Source organism: Grampus griseus (genome assembly GCF_964374135.1).
Source record: "Grampus griseus genome assembly, chromosome: 16".
Lineage (NCBI taxonomy): Eukaryota > Metazoa > Chordata > Mammalia > Artiodactyla > Delphinidae > Grampus > Grampus griseus.
In genome coordinates, this window is record NC_139010.1 from 59,261,281 (window position 1) to 59,273,112 (window position 11,832).

Below are 11,832 nucleotides of genomic sequence, written 5' to 3' on the forward strand. Positions count from 1 at the left end.
AGATTTGCCTGCAAGCGTGATGAGAATGCAAGATGTTCTAAGGGGGCTGGGGAGAAGCCTTTTGTAAAGGGTGGTGGGGTCAGTGGGATTCCTGCTTCCTGAAAGCAGGGCTGCTTTATCAAGGTTTCCCTGTCAACCTAAGAGGGGGCTCTGGAACCCTGTGGAATGGTCTGGGGTCTCTCTGGTCTGTGGTGTGTGAGAATTGTGACTACAATTGTCTCCTGAAACACCCTGGAGCAAAGTTGTTCTCTGGGGGGGAGGGAGGGGGGACCTCTTCCAGGGCCTCCCTTCTTGGGGGTCTCTCCCAGACTGGCTGGAGCCAGGCCTCCTAATCCTGCAGTAATCATTCCCAGCCGCTGGCTGGTCTAGGCCTCATCCAGGGTCTGTAACGTTGAACATCAGCCATGCCTTCCAGATGCACACCACCAGGTCAGTCCTACCTATAAGGATGTGGGTTCCATATTCTGGTCTCCCTAGGATGCCTGGTGTGTTCTCAGGAAATCCTTTAGGGATTTCCATTAGGGGACTTTTGTGAGGTGTCTGTGTGAATTGGAGTTAGAGGGATAGATACACACTTGCCTGTCTTGCCCCACCCTCCTAGCAGATACCCCCCACACTGCACAAACCAGAATGGGGGAGAGGGGAAGCTAATGTTCCCCCAGCCCCACCCCCTATACAAACACCTTCCATTCCACACCTGCCTTAAACTCCTCACATCAAAATTAGCCCAAAGTGTGTTCAGGAGTCCCTGGAACCTAGAAAGCAGTAGTTAATCCCTGGGTCCTGTGTAAGATCCCTGAGAATCACTGTCCCTGTACGTAGCCAGAGTGTATTGAGGCAAATTGCCTGTGCCCAGCTGGACATTAAGAATCTTCCTGAGAGCTGAAGAAGAGCCTGGCCCAGCAGAGTCCAGCTGGATTTGCAGCCTTGTCCTCGATTCGTTGTCACACTTGCCTGTGAGGGGCAGCCTTGGTCCTCCATCCCTTTACTGGGAATGGGTTTGAGAAGGGACTAAACTCACAGGACTCCTGCTCCCCAAGTACTCAGGCTGCAAATATGGCCCAGATACCTGTAGACATCACAGGCTGCCTGAGTGCCATGGAGGGTGGGAGCCCTTTGTGCCTCCCTGCAATACAGGTCAACTTCCTGTTTGTGCCTGTGGGTGGAACTTTATGAGCCTGAGAGAAACCTGGCCATACTCCGTAGGGGCCAGAACTGGCAAGCCTGCTCACCTGGGCAGACACCTACTCCAGGGGAGGGGGAGACGCTGGTTCTGCTCGGGCAGCCCCAGCCCCGAGGTGTGTGTGAGGAAGGGCGGGGTCTGTTTTGGTGAAACCCGAGCCTTCTTTGTCTGATTCCCAGGGGTTTCCCCTGTGTCTGGGGGGTGGGCTGAGAGTGGACCAGGGTGGGCTCCCTACAAAGCAGAGGAGGGTGGCAGTAAAGCCCTATAGCCAACTTGGTTAGCGCAGCCAGGTAGCTTAGCTTGGCTGTCGCGCCACTGGCCCCTTCGTAAGTCAAAAGCCAAATCCAGTAAGCTGTGAAGTCAGAGGCCAGAGGAGCAGTCTCGGGCCACCGTCGAGCCACAGCTGGGCTGGGTACTGGGTCGGCTGTTGAGGGGGTGCTGCGCAAACCACTCCCCTGCCGGGGTCGGGGGCGCGGCCTCAGCCGCCCCGCCCCGCTCCACCGAGCCCGGCCGGGCGGGCGCTGGGAGTCCGCAACCGGGAGCAGGCTTGGGAGCCGGCTGGTCCGCGGCAAGGAGGTACCGGCTCTGGAGCAGAAGCCGGGCGGAAGCTGGAACGGCGGTGCAGGTGGCGCTGGGTGAGTGAGTGGTGGGGCCGCGGAGGTGCAGGAACTCTCGCCTGCCGCACACTGCCCCGGAGCGAACTTTCCCGACACACACGCGTACTGGAGACACACGAACACACGTGCATTCCGGGGCGGACGCGCCCAGTGAGTTAACGCTAGTAGTCCGTGGAGCAGCGCCACTGGCCCGCGAGGACCCCCCCCAGCGGGCAGGGCACGCTGCTGTCGCGTACTTGATGGGGGTGGGAGGAAAGAGCCGCCCAGCGACCGCGGATGGGGGCGGGCCGGGTGGGACACCTCCGGAGGCTCCTGCTTCCCTGCCACCCGCAGGTGAAGACTAAGACGTAAACAGGCGCTGAGCACGTGATCGCTTCGCCCACCAGCGGGCTGTCCTCCCCCCACCCCAGCCTCGGGGCGGGAACCTCCCTCCGCGGTACTCAGCAAGTTTGCCAGGTATCTTGCCGGGCTGTATTTCATTCTCCTCCTGGAGGTGATCAGCCCTCCCCCAGGAATGGGAACACAACGCCCCCTGGAGTTGGGGTAGCGCAGGAGGACCAGAGACTGTTGCGCTGGGGTGGGGTTACCTGGGTTCCTCGTCCTCCTTCTCCGGAACATGGTGCCCCCATCCCTGAAAGTATCCCTGAAGGGGGTGCTGTTCTGGATGGCAGTGTACAGCAGCCCCCGCCCGGTCCTCCAGCCCAGGGAGCAGCTGCGGGAGCGCCTGTGGGTCCCCTTCCTACTACCACTCTTCCTTGAAGAACTGGGAGCTCCTACCCCCGAAGCAGAAGGCCCACTCATGCAAGAGTGGGAGTCCCCCTTCCCCAGAGGATGCATGAGCGTACACATCACCTCAATACCAGAGTGGGCCTATCTCCCTCTGGTAGAAGGGAGGACGGCCCCCCTGCCCCCAGGGAATGAAGTAGTGGGCAGCGGCCCTCGGCTTCCCTCCCTGCCCCACCCCCCACCTCTACACACTCGCTGAGCCCAGCTGCTGCCTGAGCTTCTGGGCAGGCTGCCAGAAAGGGGAGGCGGCTCCTGGTGTCCCAGGAGGCTGGGATCAGGGTAAGGCCAGCAGAGGGGGTCTCCACGGGGGAGGGGGGGCTCAGTCTGTTCTTGTAAGGCTGAGGGTCTAGGGTGAGCCTGAGGGTGGCTGGGCTATGTTTCCCTTTACAGGGAAAAAGAAAGAAAAACAACCCTTTCCATAGAGCTAAAAATAGAGCTGAGAGCCGGCCAGGGCTGTGGCCTGGAAGGGGGGGAATGCTCCTTCCTGGGGCGGAGGAGCTCCGGCGGGCCTTGGCCCTGGGGGGCGGGGTTAGGGGGCAGGAGGCTGTCCTTGCCCAGGGGTGCGGGCATCAGCTGACCTGACTAGGTCACAGAGACCCCTACGGGCAAGTCTATGTGTTAAAATGTGAAATACAACGTGTATGTGTAAGAAGTTGTCTTTGTGACTGTGAATAAGACTGTCAGTGTGAAACATACTTAGGAGACGAAGTGTATTTAAGATTGTGACTGGGTGCGAAGGAACTCGAGCTGTGAAAGCTTGTGCACAACTAGGCGTGTGACACCGAGTGTTTGTGCACAACTAGGCGTGTGACACCGAGTGTTTGTGCACAACTAGGCGTCTGACACCGAGTGTTTGTGCACAACTAGGCGTGTGACACCGAGTGTATCTCTGTGAGTTGGCCTGAAGATTATGGAAAGAAGGGACATGGAACCTTGTGATGGACGAGACAGACTGTGTGATTGTGGCTGTGTGAGACTGAATGTGGGAAAGATCGTGTGGGTGTTAAGACAGTGTTGTTTGCCAGAGGGTGAGAATATCCCTGACCCTGAGAAGACAGTGGAATGTTGTCGGCTGTGAGGCTCGTGTAGGCTTGGCCTGTAAGTTTGGACCAGCTCACCCCAGTGACTTTTGGGGGCTCAGGGGCTGCCTCTCGATCAATGACTTCTCTCTTAGCAAATGACTCGGAGGGAAGGTTGGGGAGCACAGAGCCGCGCTCGGGGGAGGCCTGGGCTCTAGTGGGAGAGGGCACAGTGCTGGGGAGTCGGGTAGGGACCCCCCAAGGTTGGGGGTGACTGGGCGTGTTCTCCGAATAGGCCGCTAGGTGGCGCAGCCTCCGCAAATCCAAGCGTGCCTCTTCCAACCCGCTGCGGGTGGGGCAAGCACCCACCAAACCTCGGCCCCCGACTTGTGCTGGGGCGCAGGGCCCAGAGTGGGGGGCAGCTGACCCTCGGCCTCCCTCTCTGGACTCCGAAGCCGGAGTGTGTGTCGGGGGTGGGGGGGGGGCGGGGTTGGCATCGACCAGAGGAGCGGAGGGGGAAGGGCGGCCGCCGCGGCGCCTGGCCCTTTGTGCTCGAACAATGGTCAGCAGCCGCTGGCCCCGGGGCTCGGGTTGGGGTACAGGGTGACCCGCTGCCGCCTAGTCCTGAGCCGACCGAGCCTCCAGACACAGCCGCGGCGCCTCGGAGGGAGGGAACCTGAGTCCCGCTACGTAGCCCCTGCGTGCGTGCGCCTCGCCGGACACGCGTGACACGGGGTGCCTACGCTTATCCGCGCCCCGGGGGCGGGGTCGCCCCTCGGACCCTCCCCCGCGCTGCACCGCCCACTTGGGCCGGGCGGGGCCTGGGCCGGGCCGGGCCGGGGGCTCCCCGGAGGCGGGGCCGGGCCGGACCGGGCCGCTCCGAGTAGCGGCGCGCGGGCTGGAGCCGGTCGGCGCGCCTGTGGAGCGCTGGGGGCGGCCCGGGGCTGAGCATGGAGCAGCGCGGTGGAGGTGAGGGGGGGCCGGGGCTGGGAGGCGACCTGGGGGTGACCCCAACTTATGCACGGCCGAGGTCCCGTGGGGAGGCGGCATTCTACAGCTGCCCCCACTTTATGGAAGCGGCGGGGGTCGGAGGGGGATGGATTCCGGAGGGTGGATTGGGGGCTCCCGGCTTCCGGTCTCGGAATGGCAACTCGTGATCCCAGACTTGATCCCGCTGGATGGTCCTTGGAGTTTGGTGAGGGGGAGACTTTCCCGAACTCTTCTGCCCTCAAAACAGGTCTGTGGGAGCTCGGACCTCGGCCAGACCTCCCTCGGACCCCGGCTGGACCCAGCCCTCAGTAGTCCCCACTGGGCGGGGGGAGTGTGTGCTGTGCCGGAGCGGTTCCTCAAGGATGTTGGGGAGAGCTGGGGGTTCCCTTCCTACAGCCACAAACGCACTTCTCAAAATGGAGCCTCCACTTGCCCCTCCTTCTCTCTCGGGCTTCAAGAGCAGGAGCCGGGCTGGCTGGGCCTGGCTCTCCAGACGCCTGGCGCTGGCTCCCTGGGTGTCTGGCTCTCAGGGCCCAGCTCAGTGTCTCTTCTGGGTTTAGGGGCTCCTGGCTCCGTGGCGCGCAGGGACCCCGGCTCACTGGGTCTGCCTGACCCTGGGGCCTCTCTCAGTCTTTGTCTCTTGTCTTCTGGGTCCCTGTCTGAATCTCTCTGTCTCCTCCCCTCAGTTTCCACTTTCTCTGTGCTCACAGAAGTGGGGAAATGGAGACAGAGATGCCAGCCCCCATGGCCCCCTAAGAAGCCCTTTCCCCACTGTTTCCTCCAGGCCCTGGAGTGGTCTGGGAGAGGGCAGAGGAGGGGGTGTTCCATTGGCTTTGCTCAGGGCTGGCGCTTGTGGGGTGGACTCAGCCCCTGCCCCTGCTCCGTGGACACCAGTCACCCCGACCCCCAGCTCCCAGCTCCTCCTTCCTCAGTCTGGACACCTCCCTGGTTTCTCCAGATCTTCTGACTTGAGCGGGGAGGGGGGGTGGGGGCGGACTTAACGGAACACACGCAAGAATGAAGGAGAGCAGATCAAGCAAAGACTCAACGTGTCTCTCCTCTCCCCACAATCCAGTGAGTGACAAAAACCAGGCTCCTACTCACCCATTTGGCCCTGCGTGCCACCCAAGCTCTCACCCTCTCTCTCACATGCTCCCATGCACACACGGTGCTCTATACACACTTGTGCACCCTCATTTCCTACTCACACACTTGTGTAAGATACATAAACTCATGTATATATGAATGGACATCTAACCAAACATATTCTCTCACATAGTCACAGTCATACACCACAAATTCACTTATGTATGCATTTGTAACTTTCACATACTTTCTGAGAGAGACACCCTATTTACACACACTTTTGTAAGATATGCACATATGAGTTCACATACATACGCATGTATATCTGAATGTACTAATGCATCTATCCAAACATATATACTCACACATTCATTCATGGTATTTTCAAACACAGTGCTCAGATTCATGCTCTTGTACACACAGTTTCACACACACAAATAAGTAAGATGCATACACTCCTACTCCTACGCAATTCTCTGTCCACTTCTTGGCTCCCGTTCTGCATGATGACTTCAGCAGATGCCTGAGTCCTGGTCTTCAGCCTCAGGACTGGGGAGGGAGTTCCGGGTGGAGACTTGCTGTCCCCTTCCAGGAAGGAGCAGGGCCTGGGGAGGTGGAGCCCTCTTCCCTGGGCTCCAGGGAAATGAGATCTTGGAGCAGCTGCCAGAGGTGATGGTAGAGCTTCTATCCTCATCCCCTTGGGGTTACTCTGGGGAATGTCCAAAGCTAGAAGGTTTCATAGGGTTGGCAGTGGGTCTGTGTAGGCTTCTCTAGGCCCGACTGATAGGGTGTGGTGAGGCCAGTTGTCATGGAAACAGGCATGAGCCTGCATCCACCTCTTGGAGGCAGGAGACCCCAGAGGGTACCTGTGGGCTCCCTAAGAGCTCTGAGTTCTTGTTTGACCAGCTCCACCCTTGCCGCCTGTCTGTCTGGGAGAAACTGAGGCCCAGCTGGGGGAGGCTGGGCACTGCCTGGCCTTAGCTTTTTGTTTCCTAATTACCGGCTGAGTTGCTGACTGCACCCCTGAGGTTGCCCAGACTGCCTCTAATGAGGCCACCTGTCCCAGGGGACCAAGGACTGGTGCTGGGCGCTGGTAGAGAGGGCTCCCTCCCTAACTCGAGTCCTGGCCTCTGTGGGGCCCCATTCCGTCATCATCCCTGCTTGGTAGATTCAGTCCTCAGCCATGTTTAGACCAGAATTGGGCAGTGGCCTGGGGCCCAGGGGTGATTGAGGTTATTGCCAAGACTCGGAGGGGACGCCTTGTGGGGAGGGTATCGTTGTTTGCTACTGATGTCAGGGGGCTGTTTGACCTGGGACAAAGGACCAGGAGGAACTCGAGACCTTATATAGGGAGGGAGCTCAAGATGGAGAGACTGACACCACTGCCCTGCTCACAGGTTTCCCTGGAGGCCCTTGGCCAGGCCTGAGCCTCTGCTGCCATGGCCATTGTGCAGACGCTGCCAGTGCCACTGGAGCCCGCTCCTGAGGCCGCCACTGCCCCACAAGCTCCAGCCATGGGCAGCGTGAGCAGCCTCATCTCAGGCCGGCCCTGCCCTGGGGGGCCGGCTCCTCCCCGCCATCACGGTCCCCCTGGGCCCACCTTCTTCCGCCAGCAGGATGGGCTGCTGCAGGGTGGCTATGAGGCACAGGAGCCGCTGTGCCCAGCTGTGCCCCCCAGGAAGGCTGTCCCTGGCACCAACTTTACCTACGTCAATGAAGACTTCCGGACAGAGTCACCCCCCAGCCCAAGCAGTGACATCGAAGATGCCCGAGAGCAGCGGGCACGCAATGCCCATCTCCGCGGTCCCCCACCAAAGCTCATCCCTGTCTCCGGAAAGCTGGAGAAGGTGAGGACCAGCCCTTTCTTTGGGGCCTGGGTGGAATCAGGGGTCCCCTGGAGAAGCCAAAATTAGGAGACCTATTTAGAGGGAGGAGTGTGGGCTCCAGATTCACCAGACCTGGGTTCTCATCCCAACTCTGCCTCATTCTGGTTGTATGACCTCAGAGAAGTCATTTAACCTTTCTGAGTCTCAGTTCCTATATCTGTAAAATGGAGGTAATAGGTCAACTCTTACAGGATTGTTGGGAGAATTACATCTAATAATGTGTGTAAAGTGTTTAGCCTAGTGCCTGGCATGTAATATGTACTCGATAAGTGTTAGCTGCTTAGAAATACTGTTTTATACTTAAAACAATGTGTTTGAATTTGAGCAAGGCCCGTAACTCTGCTGAGCCTCCATTTCCTCATCTGTGGACGAGATAGTGATAATATTTTGCTTGTATGGCTGTTGTAATGATCTGAGAGGAACGTTTTAAATTGCCTGACATAAAGCTGACACTCAGGAGGCCCTCAGCCAGTGGGAGCAATTGTTATTAGTATATGGGGATTGGGGACCCCAGATGGGAGGGCAGGGGTATGATAAGGGCTTTGAAAGATTGGGCGGCCTCATCCCCATTGTCAAGTGGCACCTCGTTTCAGAACATGGAGAAAATTGTGATCCGCCCAACAGCCTTCAAGCCAGTGCTGCCCAAACCTCGAGGGGCACCATCCCTACCTAGCTTCCTGGGTCCTCGGGCTGCCGGACTGTCAGGAAGCCAAGGCAGCCTAACGCAGCTGTTTGGGGGCCCTGCCTCCTCCTCCTCCTCCTCCTCCTCCTCGGCTGCCGACAAACCCCTGACACTGAGTGGCTGGGCCAGCAGCTGTCCATCGGGAACTCTATCCGACTCCGGCCGAAACTCACTGTCCAGCTTGCCCACTTACAGCACCGGGGGTGCAGAGCCAGCCACCAGCTCCCCAGGCGGGCACCTGCCTTCCCACGGCCCTGGGCGGGGGGCACTGCCTGGGCCAGCCCGAGGGGCCCCCACTGGGCCCTCCCACTCAGACAGCGGCCGATCTTCCTCCAGCAAGAGCACAGGCTCCCTGGGGGGCCGCATGGCCGGGGGGCTCTTGGGCAGCGGTCCCCGGGCCTCCCCTGACAGCAGCTCTTGTGGGGAACGCTCCCCGCCACCGCCTCCACCCCCTCCACCCCCTTCGGACGAGGCCCTGCTGCATTGTGTCCTGGAAGGAAAGCTCCGAGACCGGGAGGCAGAGCTGCAGCAGCTGCGGGACAGTCTGGACGAGAGCGAGGTGACCATGTGCCGGGTGTGGTCAGTGGCAGTGACGGGGGTGGCATGGCAGGACATCCACAGGTGCTGGGAATACAAGAAGCATTTCTGTCTGTGCTGAGGGGCAGATGTCGGGCTATTGCACTGTGACCCCATCCCCACCCCAGCTGTCTGCCTTACACTGTAGAGTGGTTGACACAGCACCACCATTTACTGTCCTTCAGACTTAAGCAAGTTACTTAGTTGCACTGAGCCTCAGTTTCCTCATCTATAAATGGGGATATTCCTGGCCTCAGGGTTATCATGAAGAGTAAGTAGGGTGAAGGGTGTAAAGTGCTTAGACTAATGCCTGGCACCTGGGAAGTGCTTGCTGTTATTGTTGTTGTGTCGCTTTTCGTAAAAGTAGCTGCTACTGTTGGTATTGTAATTATTGAATGGAATCTACCTTCCCTGAGCCCAGGACGGGAGCCAGGGCAGTCGGTGATTGGGGAGCTGGGGGTGGCCAGGGCTTGAGGTTTGGGGGAGCCACCAGGACCCAGGCCTACCCTCTCGCCCATAGGTGTACGAGGAACGGCAGCGGCACTGGCAGCGCGAGGCCCTGCGAGAGGACGGCATGGCCCAGGCGCAGCGGGCGCAGCGGGCCCAACAGCTGCTGCAGCTTCAGGTGTTCCAGCTGCAGCAGGAGAAGCGGCAGCTGCAGGATGACTTTGCACAGCTGCTGCAGGAACGTGAGCAGCTGGAGCGGCGCTGCGCCACCTTCGAGCGGGAGCAGCGGGAGCTCGGGCCACGGCTGGAGGAGACCAAGTGGGAGGTGGGCCAGACCAGGATGGGCAGGGAGCAGGGCCTTTGGCAGGGAGGTGGGGGTGGGGGTGGGGAGTGGGTAAGCCTTGAAAGGAGGGGCCCAGCCACACCCCCTCACCTGCCACCCCCAGAGGGCCTCCCCTTCCTCACCTTTGTGAGATGAGGCTCCCCCTTTGACCTCCCTTTCTGGGTGCGGGTCTTCTTGGGCCTCCACATTTGGTCTCCTCATTGGTCTGGTCTAAGTGCGCACGTAGCCAGTAACGTTCCTATCCACTGCCTTCCCGCCATAATGAGAATGAGAATGTAGTGCTTACTGCTCAACAGGCACTATTCTAAGCGTGTAATGTAGAGTGTATCCTCTAATCCTCGTAACAACCCTGTGAAGTGGGTGCTGTTAATATCCTCATTTTATAGGTGAGGAAAGTGAGACCCAGAAAGGCTAGAGCCAGAGATCACACCTAGTCAGTGGCTGAGCTGAGGTCTGAACCCAGGCAGTCTGGCTCCAGTGTCTCTGCTTTTCACCAGGATACTGTAGTGCCTCTCAACTGGAAATGTGGGCACTGCCCTGAGTTGCTTCCACTCCTACCAAACCCGCCACCACCCAGTCCCCAGGGCGCTACTGCTTTGTGATGGTTTAAAGACCCCAGCTTTGAAAGCAAAACATCTGGGTCTGTATTCCACCGTAGCCAATTAATAGCTGTCTCATTATCCCCATCAGTAAAATGGGTATAATGATCAAACCACCTCTCCCTAAATGCCCAGCATGATGTCAGGGCCTGACACCCTGGGAGAACACTTCTCACCATCCTTTCTGACTATCTCCCACCCCCAGGTGTGCCAGAAGTCAGGCGAGATCTCGCTCCTGAAGCAGCAACTGAAGGAATCTCAGGCAGAGCTGGTGCAGAAGGGCAGCGAGCTGGTGGCCCTGCGAGTGGCGCTGCGGGAGGCCCGGGCGGCACTGCGGGTCAGTGAGGGCCGGGCACGGGGCCTCCAGGAGGCGGCCCGAACACGGGAGCTGGAGCTGGAGGCCTGTTCCCAGGAGCTGCAGCGGCACCGCCAGGAGGCTGAGCGGCTGCGGGAGAAAGCTGGGCAGTTGGACACCGAGGCGGCCGGCCTCCGGGAACCCCCTGTGCCTCCTGCCACTGCTGACCCGTTCCTCCTGGCAGAGAGTGATGAGGCCAAGGCACAGCGGGCAGCAGCCGGGGTTGGGGGCAGCCTGCGGGCCCAGGTGGAGCGGCTCCGAGCGGAGCTACAGCGGGAGCGGCGGCGAGGCGAGGAGCAGCGGGACAGCTTCGAGGAGGAGCGGCTGGCCTGGCAGGCGGAGAAGGAGCAGGTGATCCGCTACCAGAAGCAGCTGCAGCACAACTACATCCAGATGTACCGACGCAACCGGCAGCTGGAGCAGGAGCTGCAGCAGCTCAGCCTGGAGCTGGAGGCCCGGGAACTCGCGGACCTGGGCCTGGCGGAGCCAGCTCCCTGCATCTGCCTGGAGGAGATCACTGCCACCGAAATCTAGGGCCTTGGCATCCAGCTCTGCGGGGAGGTCTACTGAATGCAGATGGTAGCCTCAGATCCACTGAGGGCCCCGAAGTCGGAGGGCCCCAGGGCCACTTGTCCCCTGTGATCCAGGCCTCTGGGCCTCTTTCAAGGACTCAGGGCTGCCCTGTGATTTGGATGAGCAAGATCAGACTCCTTGAAGGTCCCTGTGTTCACTGTCACCCCGAGGCTCCTACTCACTCAGCCTATTTCACTCATCAACTACTGCCATTGCCACTCTGCCAACCCCGTTCACCCCCAGCATTCCAGCCCACCCAGCCAGGGGGCTGGGAAGAGGAAGGGGCTCCCTCATCTCCACATTCTCCCCATCACACAGCCAGAGCGAGCCAAACAGCGCCAGCTGCTCCAGATGTGCCTGCCCCCACCCTGCCCGTTTTGGGGGACAGGGCTGGGAGCGGGGTCTGATCCCCAGGTTCCAGCTCTGCAGCCTCTCTCCTGGGGTAAGGGGGCTATAGTCAGACCAAAGGAAGAACTCAGAAATGTCTTGTTTATTTGTATTTGTGACCAAGTGGCCCCTCCCCAACACCCAGGTTTATGGCCTTGTTTTCACTTGTATATTTTTCACATTGTAAATTTCTTGTACAAACCCAAAGAAAAAAATTTAAAAAAAAATTTTTGTTTTTAGAAAATGATGAGTGTGCTGGATAAAGATTACGGGAACTTGTTTGACCCCCACGCCCTCTTTTAT

The 11,832-nt window shown here is 59.3% G+C and overlaps 1 protein-coding gene across 3 annotated transcripts; it reads left to right on the plus strand.

The window, feature by feature from the left end:
• Positions 1-1,728: 1,728 nt before the first annotated feature.
• On the plus strand, positions 1,729-11,813 carry LZTS2 (leucine zipper tumor suppressor 2). Of its 3 annotated transcripts, none has more exons than XM_082674107.1 (5): positions 1,729-1,818; positions 7,079-7,528; positions 8,161-8,808; positions 9,346-9,597; positions 10,420-11,813. In XM_082674107.1, the coding sequence occupies exons 2-5, from the start codon at positions 7,121-7,123 to the stop codon at positions 11,101-11,103; spliced, it is 1,992 nt and encodes a 663-aa protein (XP_082530233.1). In that variant the 5' UTR covers positions 1,729-1,818; positions 7,079-7,120; the 3' UTR covers positions 11,104-11,813. The 3 variants fall into 3 exon arrangements, with proteins under 3 accessions (XP_082530233.1, XP_082530234.1, XP_082530232.1); XM_082674108.1 differs by lacking the exon at positions 1,729-1,818 and adding an exon at positions 2,825-2,865; XM_082674106.1 differs by lacking the exon at positions 1,729-1,818 and adding an exon at positions 4,436-4,574.
• The last annotated feature ends 19 nt before the right edge of the window (positions 11,814-11,832 follow it).